This window comes from Lissotriton vulgaris, chromosome 3_2, assembly GCF_964263255.1.
Source record: "Lissotriton vulgaris chromosome 3_2, aLisVul1.2, whole genome shotgun sequence".
NCBI classification, from domain to species: Eukaryota; Metazoa; Chordata; class Amphibia; order Caudata; family Salamandridae; genus Lissotriton; species Lissotriton vulgaris.
The window spans coordinates 213273739-213294650 of NC_141690.1; the positions used below are offsets into that span (position 1 = coordinate 213273739).

General features: G+C 44.0%; 1 protein-coding gene across 1 annotated transcript in view; it reads right to left on the reverse strand.

Moving 5' to 3' along the window:
• MAEA (macrophage erythroblast attacher, E3 ubiquitin ligase) overlaps positions 1-20912 on the reverse strand; it is a 497771-nt gene that overhangs the window by 371451 nt on the left and 105408 nt on the right. The window contains exon 3 of the mRNA XM_086964234.1: positions 1652-1855. Coding sequence (XP_086820360.1) covers positions 1652-1855 — 204 coding nt within the window. The remainder of the gene's footprint in view (positions 1-1651; positions 1856-20912) is intronic.

Sequence of the window (20912 nt, forward strand, 5' to 3'; positions counted from 1 at the left end):
AGGTGGTAAGATGACTCAGTCCCGACACACCAAGGACCTGTAATCCTGCGCATAGTTCTGTGTTTGTGCAGAATCCCTGCAACAAAAGATTAAGAATAAAAGATTGAAAAGTCACTGTTATTATCTAGCTTCCTACAAGAAGTTAAACTCAAGGGATAAGCACTCCCAGCTGGATTAGATTAGTACACTTCTCAAATCAAGGAGTTGGCATGCGGTTGCATCACAAGAACAGGTTTGTTCGGATTATACTTCTACTCACTGGGCGTGAGGGAGAATACTAGAAATCCACACCCAGTCTTAGTTTTCACAACAGCAATCGGATATTGATAAGCTCATATCCCACATGGAAGTTCAAGGAGCATCCAGTCGGCAGTGTGGTGTGTCACGGAACTGGCATCTGCAATGTTTCTGCTATAAGTTTCCTTACCATCCACATCCTGTTTGTACATGGATCATAACAAAAATGTAAAGAATGTTAATTGAAACCAGAAGAATTTAAATTGTTTATTACTAGATGGATCTACGCATATTGCTGGACAGCTACGGAGGTTCTTAACTGATGAGTGTGTTCACCTGCTACAATTCCTGATTTATACAAAGCTAAGACTGTTCTATGTGCATCATCAAGATGTCATCCATATAATTATATCAGTGACTACTTCAGACATTGGAAGGTGACAAACATCGGCAGCAGGGTCTGTTTTCGTCTGGTGCTTTCAGCAGTTTAAATCTCAATACAGTATTGTTAGACGTACCCTTTGCTCAAATGTTTATTTGGAAAATAGCTGTGGAATATCACAGCTGAGCTCAACTTGATAATCAATAAAAAACTATGGCTGATGGTTGGCTGTGCTCTGTGGTTCTAGGCACAGGGAGTGGACTTGGTCAGTGTTCCTCACACTGTTCTTGCCAGAGAGCCTGCAAGGCATGGCTTAACACCATGCCCTGGTAGCTCTGGGATGAAGATGGGAGGTTTTCCCCAGCCTCCTCTTCCTTCAAATCCAGAAAGACATCACCTTTGCACCCTAACCTCCAACATGTTATGTGGATGGAGGAACTGTTTGGTTGCCAGAGGCAGGGTTGGCCGAATGGCAGGGCAGAGTAGGCTGATACTTCTTTAACTGGGTTAGGGCATCCTTAACAACGGTACAGATTATATGAAAAACAGAGCATCAATGCTCTAACTGATGATAATGTATATCATCGCCTGCCAATGAGCTTATCTAATAAGGCTGTACAGGTAGATGAACAGACCCTTTAGTTCATGTAGTTCAAGATCGTGCAATTTGGGTTAATGTGCATTTTATAGCAGCATCGAAAGAAAAAAACAATGTACTTCAGCAAAATTAATGGAAATAGCCCACACGTGAGTAGTGATCGATATGTAGTATCCACCAATCAATAAAACAGTTCTCCTTAAGGCAGCATTCCTTCAAGGTCCATCCATGTTTAATTATCTATGAGGCACAGCTACAACCATTGGCCTAGGAAATGAAGTTTTATTAAAAGGCAATTTGGTGGCCAGGGCAACCAGCCAACGCAGGGATCACATACAGATAATACAGATGTTATTTCAGTTATAGAATGCTAATCTAACATTCAAGCCAGAAATAGAGCCTGGGTGCCATATTAATCTTCTACACTTGCCTACCTCAATGCCACTTTGCCTGGCTAGTTTTACAGCAGTGTTGTAATAGCCACAGCGCAAGAGATGTTCCACCATCATGCGGTCCATGCGTTTCTTCTTCCACATATTTGCAGCTGCTGGCTGGTCACTGCTGTGCTCTTTAAGATGTTCAATCCGGCGCTTGCAAAGTTTGGCGCTTTCATCTTCAGCTTGAATTGATTCAACTGCCTTTTCAAGAGAGGTGAAAGAACATATTTAGTGTAATCCACAATCTTCTAAGCGAGGCAACAAGTAAATTCGAATTTGTGACTGATCTTTCATCGGCAAGTCACTCACCTTAGGTAATGCTTTTTCTGGAAGAGACTATCTAGCCCAGATTCCTCACTTTATGAATATTACCCGGGCATTAGACTGGATCAGACTTTTCAGCAGTACCTCGGTGAGCAGTGAGGTGGCGCCGAGCGGCTCTGCACTGATGCCGTACTGCTCTGGAAATGACATGCAGGGCCCTTATAGACTACACCTCTATGCAATGATATCAGTTGTATTCAAGGCTTTCTGGGACACGCAGAAGCAGAGAACCAAGAGCAAATCGCCTTGAGTAGGGGACACATTCCTAGACTTGGGATCTTATTAAAGAGTACAGTTCAATCATAGAACGTAGAGGATTTGAGGGTCGGTGAGGAATCTACGGATAGAGTCTCAACAAGAAAAAGAGTTACAGAAGGTAAGTAACGTGTTCTTCTGATAGAGAATTTTAACCTCAGATTCTTACCTTTTGGAATAGATAGCAAAGTAGTACATACTAGAGGTGTGCCTGTGAATGGGCTCAAATCAGAAAGTCCTGGAGGACAAACTACCCTGAACCTGGAAATCAAGACAAAAGTGCTTTGTGAATGTAAGAAGGGACGCCCATGTAGCTGCCAGGTATATGTCTAGGATAGGGACTCCGCGTGCTAACAGTTAGAAGCTTTGGTCCTGGTTGAATGAGCACAAAGTCCTTCCAAAAATGCGTTGCAGATCTTACTGCACAATACACTCCAGCGGGAGAATGTTCTCTTCTTCGCAGCCTTGCCTTTTTTTGTGCCAGTAAACCCCACAAAGAGCTGATCGTCCATCTGTGGCCTTTGGTATGACCTATGTAGATACGCATTGCTCTCATGGGGTCCAAGCAATGGAGCCTCTCTTCATCCTTAAAAGGGTGAGGGGTGCATAGAATTCCAGCAGGGTGATGGTTTGGCTGACAGGGTAGGGTGTCACAACTCTATGAAGAAAGGATGCCCAAGTCCGCAGGACCAGTTTGTCTGGGAAAAACGAGGTGCATGGTGGATTAACACAAACAGCCTGAAGCTCACTGACACACCGTGCTGAGGTAATGGCAAGGAGGAACATTGTCTTGATAGGAAAGAGCTTTAGGGGACCACTGAGGAGAGTCTCGAATGTGCACATCCAACAAGTAAAGATGAGATTGAGAAGCCATATGTGAATCACGAAAGGAGAAGGGAAAAACATATGTTGGAGCCCTTTCAGAAATTGCATCACAAATCGTGATTTAAACAAGGAAGGCTGACCTGGCAACCGCAAGAAGGCCGAAAGGCCACGAAGATAGTCTTTAATCGTGCCAAATGCAAAACCTTGGCAGGCAAGAGACAAAACAGCAGAACATCAGATACATTGTCCTGGAGGGGTCGAACTAAAGTGTGCTGCACCAACCAGAAATTTGTCCCAACGATCAGCATATACAGTTTTCATGGAGGGACGTCTGGTTGCCAAAATGACATCAACCACCTCCTAAGGAAGGCTACAGGTGGTCAGCCATCACCACTGAATCGCCAAGCATGGAGATTTGTTAAGACCCGGGTGCAGAACACCACCCTGTAACTATGACAGCAGGTCCTCCCAGATGGGCAGCCTGATCGGAGGTCAAATGCTTAAACCCAGGAGTACTGGATACCATACTCTCTACCCAATATGGAGCTACGAGGATGACTTGGGCTCAGTCAGTCATGATTTTCTAGAGAACTCACAATAGGAGTGGTATCAGTAGACAGGCAAACAGGAGTCTTGAGCTCCTCACGAGGCAGAACGTGTCTCAGGGCAAGATATGCCTTGGAAACTCTAACATGCAGAAAAGCTGACACTGCTTGTTCTCTGCAGTGGCAAGCCAACCTAGCCAAGGTTCCACCCATTTGCAGACAAGGCATTACTCCACTTAGTTGCAACTGTCTTTCGTGATCTGCTAGGAATCGAGAGATGAACTCATCAGCCCTAGAATGCAACGGTCAGGCCAAGTAGTGCACTATCAGAAAAATTCCCTGGCGGTCCAGCCATTTCCAGAGGTACAGTGTCTCCAGGCCCACAAGCCCTGTCTGTTGCAGTACCACATGGAGGTAGTTTTGTCCATGAGCACAATGACCTAGAGGAGGGCAAGAAGGCTTTCAATAGCACTTGGAAGGCACTAAGTTCCAAGAGGATGACACAGAGCTGGATATCTGCCAGAGACCAGAGATCTCTGATCTCCACCTCTTTTAAGTGGCCACCCCAACCAAGTTACTACTATCAGCTCCGGATGGAGAACAGAGAGGGGCCTGCTGCTGACCCAATCACACTCCAGCAACCACCACTGTAGATCTAAGGCAGTCTCCTCTGAAATCTGATAGAGGTCCCTTGATGTGGGGCCTACTAGGACTTCAGATGTCAATGTAGAGCCCTCGTACGACATCTAGCATGCTCGACCAGCAGGATGAAAGAGCCCATCAGTCCCAGTAGCCTTCACTGAAAGATCGTGATCATAGCCTGAATGTCCTGGACTCCCTTTCTGGGGGGAAAGGCACAAAACTGAATCGCATCCAGAATGTCTCTGATGAAGGGGAGTGTCCTAAAAGGAGTCAGGTGTGACTTTGGCACATTAATAGTGAACCTCAGGGATGACAAGAGATTCTCCATAATCTGAAGGCGGTTGACAATTGCCTGGAGCGAGGCCGTCTTCAACACCCAGTTATAGAGGTAGGGGGAAGACTGCCACTCTAACCTTTGAAGGCGAGCTGGCACTAATGCCTTCACTTGTCTGGACACCAGATATGCACTGTTGAGTGGAAAGGAGAGCACTGCAAACTGAAAATACTCTTGCCCCATCACAAACCGCAGGTAGTGAGGGTGGGCCAGCAGGACAGGTATTTGGACATTGCAATCATGCTGGTCCAACCCACTATCCAGTTATCAGGGCCAAGGAAATACAAGACCTGAGCTAAAGCGAGCATTTAGAATTTCTCCTTCTAGAGGAAGGAAATGAGAGAGTGCTAGTCTAAAATAGGCTGCAGGCTTCCATAATTCTTTGGCACCAGAAAGTAATGGGAATAACAACCACAAGCTGCTACTGGCTACTGGTTATAGCCTCTCGATAGCCCCTTCAGCAAAAAGGGATTGCACTTCCTGCTGTAAAATTGATAGATGGTCCTCAGTCAGTCACTGATGAGACAGTGGAAGGTGCAGAAGGGAAGAAAGGAAGTGTTAAGAGTAACCCCTGAGGATGATCTGTAGAACTCTACTGTCCAAAGTTATTCCTGGTGAACCTGGGTAGAATCAGTGGATTCTGCCTCCCACCGAGTGGCTGTGCACCTGTAGGGGCATGTTAAGGAGTTTCGGAAGGTGAGGCTGCAGGGGGTACGGAAGACTGAGCAGACCATTGAGCTTAGCCATGGGGTCAGTGGGTACCTCAACCTCGACCGAGAAACTGCTGGGTTCCCTGAGAAGGCTGGGCAGGCTTGTGATATGACTTCCCGAGCCTGAAGCTGTAAAACGAACGGTGGATCTGTTGATGTTGGTGAGGGGGGGTGGAAAGGCTCTGAGAGCGAGAAGTAGCACTGATCTCCTCAAAAAGCTCTAGAGCGGACCCAGCCTTGTCCCTGAACACTGCCAAAGAAGGGCATATCATCAGGGAGGACTGGAAATCGCCTGAGAACCCAGTCGATGGCAGCCAGGCAGCGAATAGAAACACTGGTGCCTGTTCAATGAAATCGCTGGTGTCCAAGCCATAAGGAATCATAAACTTGGCCACATCACAACCATCTTTAATCACCTGAGCGAAAACAGGTCGAAGGTCTTCAGGCACACCAGGGAGGACTTGTGCCACTGAATCCCAAAGGGCGCGGGGAGTAGCGCCCTAACAAGCAGTTGGCGTTAACACAGCGGAGACCCAAACTAGTGGAGGAAAATACACGTTTGCCAAATGTTTCCACCCACTTAGCTTCCTTGATAGGGGAGTGACAGAAAATGTGTTGGGATTAGATGGGCATGCAGAGGCTTGCAAGACTAGTCTCTAGGAAGAAGTGTGATCTAAGAGTCCATCATAGTCCGAGTCCATTCCAAAAAAGGAATGCAGAGCATGTCGACTCACTTACAGAGGGAAATCAAGTAGGGGAAAAGGCTTCTCAGACAGAATTAGACACAACTTTGGTGGAAGTCAAACCGGTGCTGGAGAGAACAATTGGGTCCTCCTCCACCTCTGGTGTCAATAGTGTCAGCATTGCACTGAAATATCCGTGGCCAGCAAAGGTTGTGGAGCCAGAAGTGGGGTCAGAACTGGAGCCAGAGGCAAGATGGGCTCGGAGGGTCCGACTGGCAAGAGGGGAGAAGCTGGTGGTTCTCCAGTTGGAAGGTCTCTCAGCTCCGTGGCCACCAAAGGCACGCCACAGGGAGACGGTAAGGATCCAGAGAGCCAGTGCAGTGCTGCGCAGAATTCTTCGATCTGACTTGGCAAGGTCGTCAACACAGGAAACAGTGCCTGTGCTAATGCTAGTTGCCGGATTGGCGCAGAAATCAGCTGACTTCAGGGGAAAGATCTATATGAGTGGTCCCAACCTGCTTGGATGTCTAATGCTTCCTTTTCAATTTACCTGAGGATTCACACTGCGATGAAGAACGACCTCTCCAGCGGCTCCAGTGACTCTGGTGAATCCGGGTGCAGGACCCTACTTTGGATGTGAACTGTGACTTGGAGCAGCCAGACAATTACTTGTTGTGCTTGGTGACAAAGTTTAGCCATGAGGTCCCAGAAAGCTTCCGGATTGACACGTAGTTGCTGCAAACCTTGGAGCCATGCCCAAACCCCAGACACAACAGACTTTATACCAGGTGGGATAGGTCACAGACATTTGTTTGCGACAGTCCCTACAGGGCTTGAAACCAGTCATTTTAGGGTGAGACATGCCTTGGACACTGAAGAAATTTTGAGTTAAATGTGTTTGAGAGATACTAAGGGAGCTCCGGATCCGCATTTGTTGGTGTGGAAAGGAAGAAACTGAGGTCAGCATGCAGGGGTGGCGCCAATTTGAGCTTCACATGTCATTGCTGGGGCAGAACGGCAACAGTGCTACCGGACGTTGGTGAGGTACTGCTGAAAAGTTTCAGGATCCAGGCTGGCTGCAGGGGAATATTCAAACGGTAAGGAACCTGCAGCTAAAAGTCCCTATCAGAAAATATTTTACAGTCAACAACAAAAAATTTAACATCTCTCTTCTAGTCTTGTAATCATACATCTCTATAATTGTCTTGCTTTCACCTTTTTAAGCCTTTAGAACATAATGATAAAAGCCTGTTGCCTAGAACTCCATATGACCAGTCTGAGAACCTTAGTAGCAAATAAAGTTGTATTTACTCTACTTTTAAACTGTCAGTTATTAAATAACTAAACAAACCTATGATGACAAAATTAGAATAAATAAAAGCAATGATGTGGACATCCCAATTTTTGCTAGAGTCAACGCTCACCCAGGCCTCTGAAAACAGTTCACAGACACAGCTGTTGGTATTTTAAAATAAACAATTATTTATGACATACGATGAGCAGATAAACCTTATGTATCAATGAAGGAAATTAATATGGTAACCTCAGCAGTCATATAATAAGGTGGCACATTAGAATCAGCAGCTCCCTACCGACGCGTTTCGCCACTAAGGCTTGGTGACCAAGCCTTAGTGGCGAAACGCGTCGGTAGGGAGCTGCTGATTTCATGCCTCGAATAAATTCACTTTAAAGCATCCAGAAAGCAGCCTGTGTATTTCTTCGTGTTGGGAGAAATTTTGCCCGCATAAATTAAGGGTGTCCGGCACCCACACAGGCTCGCCGTGCTACGAGACGAGGAACAGCCGGGAATGGTTTTTTGTGTATATATATATATATATATATATATATATATATATATATATATATATACACACACACAAACACTTCGAAGAATCATTAATTGAACGAAATTGGCCAATCATACGTGACGATCCCATCATAGGCAAATCATTACCTAATAATCCTTCTATTACCTTTAGAAAAACTACTAGCATGGGTAATGCACTGGTAAGAAGTAGACCGGAAGATCAGAGTAGAACTACTTGTCTGACAGCACAGAAAGGATTTTTTTAGATGCACTACTTGCAAAGCCTGCCAGCAGGGAATCAACACTAGCACCTATCGTACTGCATTTGAGGATGAAGTACACAACATTACTCAGCACCTAACATGTAAGACTGAATTCTCAGTATATGTGTTAGAATGTAGCTGCAATTTAAAATATATAGGCAGCACCAAGTTGGCAGAGCACAAAATAGTTTTGTAACACATGAGGGCCATTACAAATAATGATGATAGTTACCCGGTGGCCAGATACTTTAAAGAGTTCCTCAATAGTGTTATCAAACATCTCAAATATGATGCTATTGAGTCAGTACCGCCCCACAAGAGAGGTGGGGATCAGGAAGGCAAATTAAGATGCCTAGAAACAAGATATATCTTAGAATTTGACTCTGAGCACCCTAGAGGTCTTAATACCACAGAGGGTTGGCACACATATCTATTAATTTATGATTTTAAAAGAGTTTTAAGAATGGTACACTGATATTTTAGGGACTTTTTAAAAAAAAAATTATCAATTGTTAGTGGATATTTACGTGATCTGTAATTATATGAATTTCCATGATAAAAATGATAGATTGGGTATACTATTTCTTAACAAGGTTGAGGATTGAGGCATGATTTTGCACTTTTTATCAGTACTTTAACTAGGATCTATGTATTTGTATATAGGGTTTATCAGTTTGGAGGTACAAATTAACAGCAGTTGTGATTATGAGATCTGATTCCACAAATGCTTATACTCATTTACATTTATATGTAGTATTTTATGAATATATTTATTATAAGTATTTATAGGAATTATTTTAAAATTAATTACGATTTTAGACATTTTATCTGTAATATTTTGGATCAGCATCCCAACAAGAAATTATGGAGTCACTTAGTCCCTAAGGAGGGCACCCCAAACTATTAGACATCAATTCATCTAAATGGTTACATCTTTTTAACATGGTCCTGACACCCTTTGCAGTAGATAAGCATAGTCTAATTTAAGAAACAATATAAAGCCTATATGTAGTAGGAATACGGGGTTATGCTTATTTATTTTATTTATTTAGTGTTTTATAGAGCGCACAGCTACCTCCGACGGAGGTGTCCCGGCGCTGAAGACCTTATCTCAGAGGGGGGAAGGGGGAAGGAATGAGAGTTTAGATCTGGGAGAAGTCAGTCAATTGCAATAAGTGCACTAGTTCGTCATATTGGTACCAATGGATTATTGTATTAGACAGAGCATAGATGATGTACAATAATATAGAACATAAAGCACTTTATAATAGGCCATTTATTGACACAATTTTAATTTTGCACTTTTCTTATTTTTTTATTCTTAATTGTATTTATCTTTTGTTGGGAGCATCACAGCACTTATTGATTATAATATAGTGTGTGCTCGTTTGTATACTTTTTCTTAGGGACTCATTAGGATTGGGGGTTCTATTAGTATTTGAGCATTTATCAAATGAATACCCTGTCCTAGTAGAGCCCGGGCAACTATGACATAATTGTACCATACAGGGATCGGTTTGGACTAGAAGGTTAATTTTGTATTAAACTGTAAGAAAACAAGTTACTTACCTGTAACTTTGGTTCCCCAGTATTGGTAACTTTCATAGATTAACAAAAATACAACAGAGTATTGGGGGGTCCTAGGGGAGTTAGTTTATAGACAATGTGAGTACCTTGTCCCCCAACTTTCATAGATTCCCATGCTTTGTATCATTCCCCGTCGTCGGAATGGGAGCCTCAGTAAATAAAAAATATCATAACCATAGGTACAAAAGAGGGGAAAAAAACAGGCCTAGGCCTCATCTCATTTTGTAGCATATCACCCTCTTTGTGTAAAAGAGCCCAAACTTTCCACAACAACCAATCAGAATAGCCTCACCCCATAGAACCTTCCTGAGAGAGCCTCAGATTTTTGTACCGCACGTTGTGCTAGGGAGTCTCCACTGAGCTCCGCTCAGTTTTCCATTCAACTTATTTCTTCAACTTTTCATCTACAATTAAACTATGTCTGACAAGGAAAAGAAGGCTTTATTCAGGTCCTGTTTGTCTTGTGGGAAAAATAGGCTTTGTGTAGAAGATAAGCATGAGAGCTGTATTTATTGCTTATACCCGGACCACAAGGCCACAGACTGCAAAATTTGTAGAACCTTCTCTACAAAGACATTGCGAGACAGGGAGGGCCGGCTTCTGACCTGGCTGCAGAAGATGAAGACTCGGAAGGAGGTGCTCTCATCGGATGAGGAAGATTCTACATCTATGTCTTCCTCTAGGATGCCTTTTCCTGTTCCCACCAGCCCATTGTTAGACAAGCGTAACTGGGACTAAAGGAAAATCCCATCGCCGTTCCGCTGCGTTGTCTGAAAATTTCTTCACCAAATGTGAAGATATTATCCTCAAGGCAAGTTGAGATCATTTCTAGCAACATTTTGTTGTGGTTGCTGTACTCCAGACTTCTCTCTTTTTCAGTAAACGAAATTGTTAGCTGGAAAAGATTTATTGATGATTTGCTGATAATTTGGGATGGCACGGAGGAAGAATTCCAGGAGTATTTCAAAATAATGAATACCAGCATTACAAATTTGAAATTCACGTACACTATTAAGGAAAAAATCATCTTCTTGGATACTCAAATTTATATTAAGGATCAGCAAATCCATAATACACTCCATAGAAAAACAACCTCAACCAATGCCACCCTAGAACCAACCAGCTTCCACCAGAAAACATTGTTGAACAGTATACCATACGGAGAATTTCTAAGGATCCATCGAATATGCAGTGAACAAGAACAATGGGAAAAAAACAGTAAACATACAATGGAAAGATTTGTGAGGAGAAAATATCCAGTAAAGGTAGTCGGAAAAAGCTTTATAAGAGCAAACAACAAGACACGGGAGGAGTGTCTAAAGAGAAAAAATCCAGATGAGGACATAGAAAAAGGAAAAATCCGTATGATCACAGACTTCTCTCAAGAAAGTGTCCAAATTGGAAAAATCCTAAGAAAAAATTGGAAATTGTTACAATTGGACAACACTGTTAAAGAAATTATGGGCAACCATCCCATTATAACATACAGACATGCAAGAAATCTGAAAGACCACGTAATTCACAGTCACTTCCAAAAAAAGAGACAAGATGATTGGTTAAAAACAAAAAGATTCGTAAAATGCCACGGATGCAAAATGTGCCAAATACCCAAACCAATGAAAGAAATAACATTGGCAAACAAAAAGAAGTGGCAGATCAGACAATGTATCACTTGTAAAACTCCATTCACAGTCTATATAGTGGAATGTCCATGCCCAATGTTGTATGTGGGAAGCACAACAGTGGAATTAAAAAATAGAATCCTACAACACATGAGGGCAACAATACACAAGGACTGATCTAATGCTATAGCCAAACACATGGAACAATTCCATCAAGGAGATTGGCAAAAAATGAAATTTTATGGCATACAGACAATTCCAAAAGGAGAACGCGGTGGGGACCGTGAGAGAAAACTTAGGCAAACAGTATCAAGATTCATATGAAACCTGAGAACGCTGCATCCGAATGGGTTAAATCAGTCGGAGGAATTATATGTGCACTTATAAACAATCATAAGAGACTATCATGAAAACAACAACATATGATCAGCATATAAAGGAAAATATAAATAAAGAAAGTTCAAAGCTTGAATAAAAATAACAATATCGAACTAAGCCTATTGGAAGGCGGAACAATCAATAAAATAATACAGCTGATCGAACGGAAAATGAAATATAAAAAGAGAAATGAGTATCAAATGTCTAATGAGATTATATCTGCACGAACATTCTACTTTTGAGGAACTACAAGGACCATAATCCTTGTAATATGAACATGTGACAGGAAGTAACTGTGAGAAAAAAACATTCAAATTCACACGGGGTGGGGCAACCTGTTGATTGTGAGCAAGGTGGTGAGACACCGAAACGCGTAGATCGTACGCGCTGTTAGCCCTGTAACTAGAGAAATAAAGAGGATTTGAATACTACAATTGGGTGTGCGACCCATTTTTCCCCGTGCTGGGGGAAGTTAGTTAATGTGGAGCGGCGTGGGTTCAGCCGCATGATAACGCACCTATGTGAGCGCTGCAAATTCCTGAATTTCGAACCAAATTGGAGGCGATATATATATATATATATATATACACATATATATAGATATATATATATATATATATGTATATATATATAAAATATAAAATAGCAAATACAATAACATCCATCTGATGAAATATGTGTATATTATATATATATCGATGAAAAGTCTTCTTCAATCCTTCTCGTTCAGGAAAAGACAAAGCGAACCTAAATATGGTGCAATTAATTTGTTTTCCATCCCGTGCACCCAGCCATAACGTGTTTCAGCACTCATGGGCCTTCATCACATGACACGTTGGGGGAGCATGTAAAGCCTTTTAAAGTGATAGTGTAACACTTGGTGACAATCAAATTAATAGACATGGAAACAATCCTCACAGTTTCCAGCTCTATGGCTACATTGTGTCACAGTATTGAAAAATTGTCATATGGCAAATAGTTTAAATATAAATAAATACATATTAAATATATACCTATGAAGCTCAATAAGAACAAAATGCAAATGCTGGATGTTTAAAATTCACATAGAATGGATAACAAATGCTTACAAAAAGTAAAACCAATGTAAACTTTTCCATTATGTTAAAAGCATAAATCCAATTCTTCATGATCTTGATTATTATACACCACACTCCAAATAACTGACTAATATCCACCACTGATATTTTAATTCACCACTAATCCTTTATGGGCTTCCTGAATAGCATGTTTCAACACCCCATCAGGGGTAACAAGCGCTATATAAATACAAACTTTTTTTCCCTCCTCTATCCTTCTGCTATCATTCCAAATCCAAATAACTGACTAACCTATTCACCAATTAAAATGTACTTGCATGTTTCACTATACTAATTCAACACTAATCCTCTATGGGTCCCGGGAGTAGCGTGCTACCCGCCGAAAAAACGCTTTGACGCCTCGTCAGGGGTAGTAAGCGCTATATAAATGCAATTACAATACAATATTGCCAAATTAAGACAATTAAAAAAATACTCTTTGATAGAGCCCAAGTTGGCATATAATTTCATCACTCCTTGTCCATAGTAAAGTACTTGTGCAAAATAAAGTGTCACGGACACGAACCCAAAGGATTCACGTGTGTAAATTGTGCTAAAACTTAAAACCTAAAATTGATTAAAACCTATGAAAATGAGGCAGCGACAAAATTTAAGGCAGTTTGGGCAAACCCTTAACTTCATAAATATGTAGAAGAATCTTCACTAGAGTTCAAACCATTCGGAGTCTTACAATCCAGCAGCAGAATGTATTTGGTTTCTAACTTGCGTAACATAGCCTCACGGTTACCACCTCTTCTTAATGGGGGGATCGAGTCCACAACAAAGTACTTGAGCTCCATAGATTTCTTGGAATGAGTCTCACCAAAGTGCCTGGCAACCGGATATGTCGCATCACCATTGTTTATAGCCCTTATGTGCTGGAGTATCCGCTTGTGGACCTGAAGCTTGGTGCTGCCTACGCATCGCAGGCCACAGGGACACTCCAGCACATAAATGGCAATCTCGGTACGCATCGCAGGCCACAGGGACACTCCAGCACATAAATGGCAATCTCGGTTTTACAAGTCAGTTTCTTGGTGATGCCGACAGGTTTAGTGTTGAAGGGCGTGGAGTATTCGGTCTTATTAACACCATGCTTGCAGGCTTTACAGACAGCACATTTAATGAATCCCTTGCTTGTACTGAGCCAGTTTGTATTGTTTCTCACCTCAGAACTGCTTGTTATTAACATATCTTGCATAGATCTAGATTTTCTGAAAGTTATATTGGGGGATCTGGTTAGTTTGCCACCCAAAACTGGGTCATTTTTTACAAGTGCCCAGTTTTTGTTAATCATCGTTCGTATGATTTTGTTTTGGGTGTTATATGTGAGTATTAGTCTGGGTGGTTGTGTTGTCTCTGATTCCTGGTTTGCGTCCTTACTGATCAACGCCTGAGTTCTACCATTTGAATTGGCTCATGTTATGGCCTTGTTGATTACATCCAATGAATGGCCTCTCTTAAGAAATGTATCCTTACATACTTTCTGTGCTGCTAAGCAGTCAGAGTCAGTCAGAGACAGTCAGAGACAGGGTCAGTTGCTCTTGGTTTTAAATACAATGTGATCTCCAACAGTGAGAAGGACTTAGAGTGCACACAACATGTTAGAAAATATGTCACGGTTTTAAACATTTCATAATGTTTACTGGTTTCAGGGCCAGAGAGAGCTTTATTTGATTAATACTCTGATTCATCTGTTGCCAAATGCACTCTTTTATAGCAATGTCCGAGATTATTTTATTTTGGTCCCAATCATCACCTTTTAACAGGACGTCAGTGTCCATAATGCTTTGAAGCTGTAATTTAACCCGGGAATGGAAGGAACAAACAGGAAAATCTGGCCTCGAGAAGAAAGTAATTTAGAAAAAGATAGGAACAACCCGAGATAAAAGATGAATATCTTATTCAACTGGGCAATCTAGGAGGAGCAAACTGCCAAAAGGAAAATGAGGAGACCAACTATGAGGATATAGAGGAACACAACTTAGAAGGGAAAATCTATAGGACAAATTACGATGAAAAATTCTCCTAAAAAACTAAGTAAGAATTCTTCATCTGACTTGCATGTAGATGTATTTCAAAGGGTGAAGTAAATAAATCAGAGATCAAATTCAGTGGAAAGAGATTGTTACACTCCCATATTGTGTGATAATAGGAGTACAACCAACGACCATAACATTTGTAAAGAGGCAACTCATTTTAACCCCCAATATAGGTCATGGGGAAAACGTGATATTTTGACTAGGGAAAATATTCTAAAATTTCTAAAAGCAATCCCGTCGCTCGAAAATATTAAAAGTGAACATATAGAATATATTGAATTTTTACCAACTATAAAGAAGAGTCTCAAGAGAGCAAACTGGTAACATAGAATGCTATCCACCTCCGGAGCAAACCCTTCAAGAATATAAAAAAATTCAGAATTGGGGTATAAAGATCCAAATCCATTTACATTGCCAGAGGGATCTGTTTATCAACAGGCTACAAATAGGAAAACAAAAATGCAAATAAACAAGTTTTCTCAGTACTAAAAAACCCTAAGGGTAAAACTGCTGAATTATCAGCAGTAACTACAATTAAATCTCAAGAAGAGGAATTCATGAATCTCAAGTTCGGTTGGTTAACGGCAGCACTGCATGGCGCAAACCAAGCGTGAAAGAATCAACAGCAAGGCGTCGGAGTCCACAAAGGGAAATAATAAAAATTTGATCCTGGCACATAAATGGTATAGGTTTGCATCCGCAAAGTGCAAACCAGAAGTGTATGTCCAAGAACTTTCATATTATTCTTCTACAAGAAACTTGGGCAAGACAGCCTTTTGTGCTTGAAAAGTTTACGATGTATTTTGTTTCGGCTATTAAAATAAATAAATAGGGGCGATGGGCAACTTTTATAACAATAGACTCAAAAGTAGAAAGTGAACAAATACGTACTACTGGAAATAGCATCTTAATTGAAAAACTATACTATAAAAAATAATAAAAACTCTTTTTTATTAATAAATGTCTATATCCAATCAGAGGCCAGTGCCAGGAAAGCAATTGCAAATTATATCTGTTAGAAATGTTGGTCTCTAGTTGGCACTGGCTGGAGCCACTGTGCATCTGAGCTCCTGCACATCTGGGGCCAATAGAAGTGGGTGACCAGCCTCTCAAAGGTCTTGGTCTGCCCCAGATGTCGGGCCAATGGCACATCATGAGCCATCCCCAGTAGGAAGGTTCTGAAGCGCTGGGGTACCACCAGCACACGGGCTGACCCAGGTTCAGCAACCTTAGGCTCGCTGTAAAGGAGGTAATTCTCCGAATAGATTCAATGTGACCCTGTCTGTTCACCTGCAGTCTGTCGCCGCACTCCCTCAAGAGAAGGGCAGGTTCTCTGTTCGCAAAATTCTGCCTTGGAGGGCCCCCCTTCCTGCTGCAATGTGTCAGCTCAGGTAGGTCCCCCAGTTCAGCCACATGTTCCCCTGTAGGTCCCAGGACATCCTCCTCAGGGTCTGCTCCCTTCGGGACCGTGGGAACAACGGGGGGCGGTTTCCCGAGCCCCCTACCCCTTCTCTTTAAGGCAGGGATTTGGGCCATAATTTCGGGCCCCAGAACCTTCTGCATACCCTTCTGAGTTGTCATGGACCTTGTGGTTGAACACGCCCATTCAGGCAGGCCCAACATTTCCAAATGAGACTGTCTTCACTGTAGCCCACGGGGAGTTCTCTAGATCATTGCCCAACAGACAGGCTACCGGCATGGCGGGCCTCACAGCCACTTGGAGAGTTCCTGAGACCCCCCATCCCACTCGAAGGGAACCTGAGTCACCTCGCACTTGCTCTCTGAGTTATTGTCCGACACGACGGGACAGAATGCATGGGAAACAGGCTGGTCTTTGGACACCAAGCTGGAGCTGACAGCAGTCACACTAGCTCTGGTTTCCCTGAGTGCCTCCACCCTATGGCCATTGATGGTCACCCACTGCCGGTACTTCTTAGTGTTATTAGGCAGTGTGGGGTTAGGGACCTTCTCAAAGTCTCCAATCGAGACAAGGGTCAACTCCCATCCACCTTGAACCTCCATCTCCCACCCCCCCCAGGGCTACGCTGGCGGAATGGTGCACAGGGAGGTGCACAAGGGGGTGCATTGTGGTCCCTCTGGGGATACTGGGGATCACTTAAGCACACTTGAAACAAGTGAGTGGTCCCCTCTGAACAGGCCTACCTGTCGGGGACACTAGCTTCTTCTTCGGGGGAGACTGGGACACCACTGCTTGGTTTCCTGGGGAATTACTTCGGGGCCCTTTCTGGAACTCCCTCGGTTTACCCTTGTCCCCCCCACTTCTCTGCTGGGGACCCTGCCCACCTTTGGCGAAGTCTCCCACAAAACCATTGCGGACCCGGGTACTCACCCAGCGGTACGCCTCCTCAGCAAGCTTCCTAGGGTTGGTCAGCTTGCTATCAATCAGGTGTTGGCGTAGCTCTGGAAAACAGTTACTAGAGAAATGCTCACAGGCAAACAAATCTTACAATTGCTCAAAAGTTTCCACCTTGCTACCTTTCACCCAGCGATCCATTGTCCTACAGAAATATGACATATTCTACCCACATGGTACCCTCTAACTTCTTACAGGTTCTAAACCTCTGCCTATACATTTCTGGGGTCAAACCATACCAGGTCATCAAAGCTTCCTTCATATGGGCATACACCATCCTGCTCTCCTAGGCATGTCCAACAGGGTATCCCTACCATCACTCACAAAGCGTTCCCACAACCCCACTCCCCAATCCTGCTCAGGGACCCGGTGGGACACCATTGCTATCTCTTATGCGGCAAACCATTGCCCACTATCCTCACTCTTGTGAAAATACTTAACATCTTTAGGAATATTAACTCTACTCTCAGGAGTTACTAAAGGTATGCTGCCACCAGAGGGGGAGGCCGGGACACTCCTCGCCCTGATCCCTATTTCCCTCAACATTCTCTCATGTTTTATTTTCATTTTCTCAAGTTCAATTGACAATCAATTCTTCTCAATGTCTAACTTTTTACTCTCCAGGTCCTTCTGACCTTCCAATTTAGCCATCTCCAAACTATGCCTGCTATCTCTCTCCCTGTCCTCCAGCTCTTCTGGGCTCAGGCTCCTTTGGGATACACTAATATCTGGATTGGAGGGTGTTCTATCCCCACCACCCTCTACTGCATCATCCGGCTGCCCTCCAGCGTTGTTCTCCTCTTCATCCTCAGCAGACTCTCTCGCTTCCCACCAGGCCTTGAGTGCCTTCTGGTACTCGTCCTTCCTAGAGAGGCCTTTCACAGGGACCAGTGAATTGCTTACAAAGTGACTTCAGCTGTCTGGCCGTATAGGTATCTAATCTTTCCTCCTCAAAGGTGAGACCCTCCGAAGCATTGGACGTTGGCTTTCCTCTACTAGCAGTACTCATGGCTGCTATCGACAAGTCACTACTAAGACAACCAACCAATCAAATAATAAAAATGTAAAAATTGTGGCTGCGCTTGTCTACACTCACCAGTGGTGTTTACCAGTTATTGTACGTGGATCATAAAGGCAAGTCCTGATCCTCACCGTTGACTGCTTAGGTTAGAAATGGGGGTCGCTTGTTCGCACTGGCTGGCTCCACTGTCCAAATAGGGACCCTTCTTCCTAAGTCAGGGCAAGAGGGTCACCCATATTGATAACCCCTGCTCAACCCTGTGTTAACGTACCACGAGCAGTTAGGCCTTTCTCAGAGGCAGTGTGTGAAGCGTTTATGACCACTTACAATAAAGCAGTAATGACACCACAAAAGGACACATCTCAGGTAGGTGTAGAAAAATATCTTTATCTAACAGTTTAACTCAACTCTCAAAGTGCTTCAACAAGACAATTCACGTCAACCGTCAACCCGTAGGGACTCAAAGGTCCTTCAAAACGTAACACTGCCTGAGTTCAGGGACGGGGCCTACGCGACCTGTAGCGCAGCAGGTACACGTCGTTGAAAGGGGGGACAGCACAATACGGGGCTGCAGAGGTCCGCAGCGTGCACCCACACTGACTCGGGCACTCGGAGACAGGCGGGCTCTGCGGCGGCTGGGTGGCGAGGACTCTCGTCGGGCAGCTCCCTGGTGGGCGCACAATGGCAACAGCTCTCGCTTAGCTGCGGCGGCCCACAGGACAAATACAGAGGTTGCAAAAACGGCAAGGGTGTGGGCGCTTAGTGGCTACAGCTCTCTCTTAGCTGTGGCGGCCCACAGGGTAATTCCAGAGGGGATGCAAAGTTGTCAAGGGTGCGGGCACTCAGCGGCTACAGCTCTCTCAGCTGCGGCGGGCCCAGAGGACAATTCCGAAGGGGATGCAAAGTGTCATGGGTGCGGGTGCTCAGCGGCTACAGCTCTCTCTCAGAAGCGGCGACCCTAGGACAATTCCAAAGGGAATGCAAAGTGTCAAAGGTGCGGGCGCTCAGCGGCTACAGCTCTCTCTCAGCTGCGGCGGCCGACAGGACAATTCCGAAGGGAATGCAAAGTGTGAATGGTGCGGGCGCTCAGTGGCTACAGCTCTCTCTCAGAAGCGGCAAACCACAGGACAATTCCAAAGGGAATGCCAAGTGTCAAGGGTGCGGACGCTCAGCAGCAACAGCGCTCTCTCAGCTGCGGCGGCCCACTGGACAAATCACGATGGTGCACAGAAGCAAAGGTTGTGGGCACTCAGCAGCTACCGTGCTCTCTCTGCTGCGGCGGCCCATGGGACAAATCTTGATGGTGCACAGTAGCAAAGGGTGTGGGCACTCAGCGGCTACAGCGCTCTCTCGTCTTAACTGCAGCGGCCCGCACAGGTTCAGCAAAGAAAGTATCAAAGGTTCAGAGTCAGGCGGGCACTCAGAGGCGGCAGTTCTCTCTGAGATGCAGCGGCCCGCATCGGTTAAACAAAAGTTTAGAAGATCCTAGCTCAGATTCGGGCGGGTTCTCAGCGGTGGCATCTCTTGTCTTAGCTGCAGCCTCCAGCACAGGCAAACATTCAGAAGAGGCCCCGTCCATGGAGAACTAGAGGTTCGGGATTACTCGAGGGGGGACTAACCTGCAAGCAGAATTCCTCGCACAGGAATTCAAACGGCTGACTGGGTGAAGTCTAATGTCCCTGAGACTCCGGCAGGATGCTCCTTCGATTTAGGCCCACGGGTAGTTTCTTCTGCAAGATGGGTCAAAGTTGCAAAGTCCTTTCCTCTGTTTACTAGGACAGAGTTTTGTCTTGACAACCAGAAGGAACACACTTGGCCAAAGTTCAAGCGCAGCATTTTATACCTAAAAAGTCTTTGTTGTCTAAGGCTGCAAATCACTGACTCCAGTCAGAACCAGTTTGGTGGGGTTGGGGAGCACTTGGTTTACGAGGCGACATCCTGCCCTTTCAGAATGAAGGGGTTCTGCTATCAGACACCCAGTGGGAGGTGAAGCCAACATTCACCTTGCTAGCCACGACCCTGCTTGGATCAAAGAGTCACCCCTCCATCCACTAGGAACACAGATCTCTCTCTACAGCCAGGTCTGACCCAGCTGGCCCTGCTGCTCCAAAACCAGACGGCCAGTACGCATACTCGCAACAGCCCACAGTAAAGCTTTAATCAATAAACTACTGTGTTTTCAGGAAAAGCATTTCACAACATATAATACCTAAACGGTCCTTATTAAAAGGCGGCCCTAACTGGCCTGAACATGCACATATCAAACTCGCAGATCCTATTGGGTTCCTAGTGCTGAATAGGGTGATAGAAAGTAATTCCTAACAAACAGGCTATACCAATGTAAGCATTAATGTTATCCTTATTTAAACTGTCATTTATATACATGGAGCATTCGCCTGGTAGCACTGACTATCAGTGGCACGGCGCCCAGAACATCTACATCCAGTCAACATACAAGACAGGAAGAGTCGCAGGTGAAGTGAGATCTATGCCAATAATGCCAGGTCTAAGAACATCATAGAAATATTATTACGTCAAAAAATGGAGACACATTGCGATATAATAATTTCAGGGGATTTGAATATGAACCTAATAAATTCATATGCAAGAGACGAAGTAATAATACTACAGGACTTCCAGTAGGCCATTCCCAGTCAATCCCCAATTTTGGAGACTAAAATGGCAGGACGGACAATTGGTAAAAACGTAGTAAAGACCTGGAATCCCTTGGATTAAGTATTGTAAATGG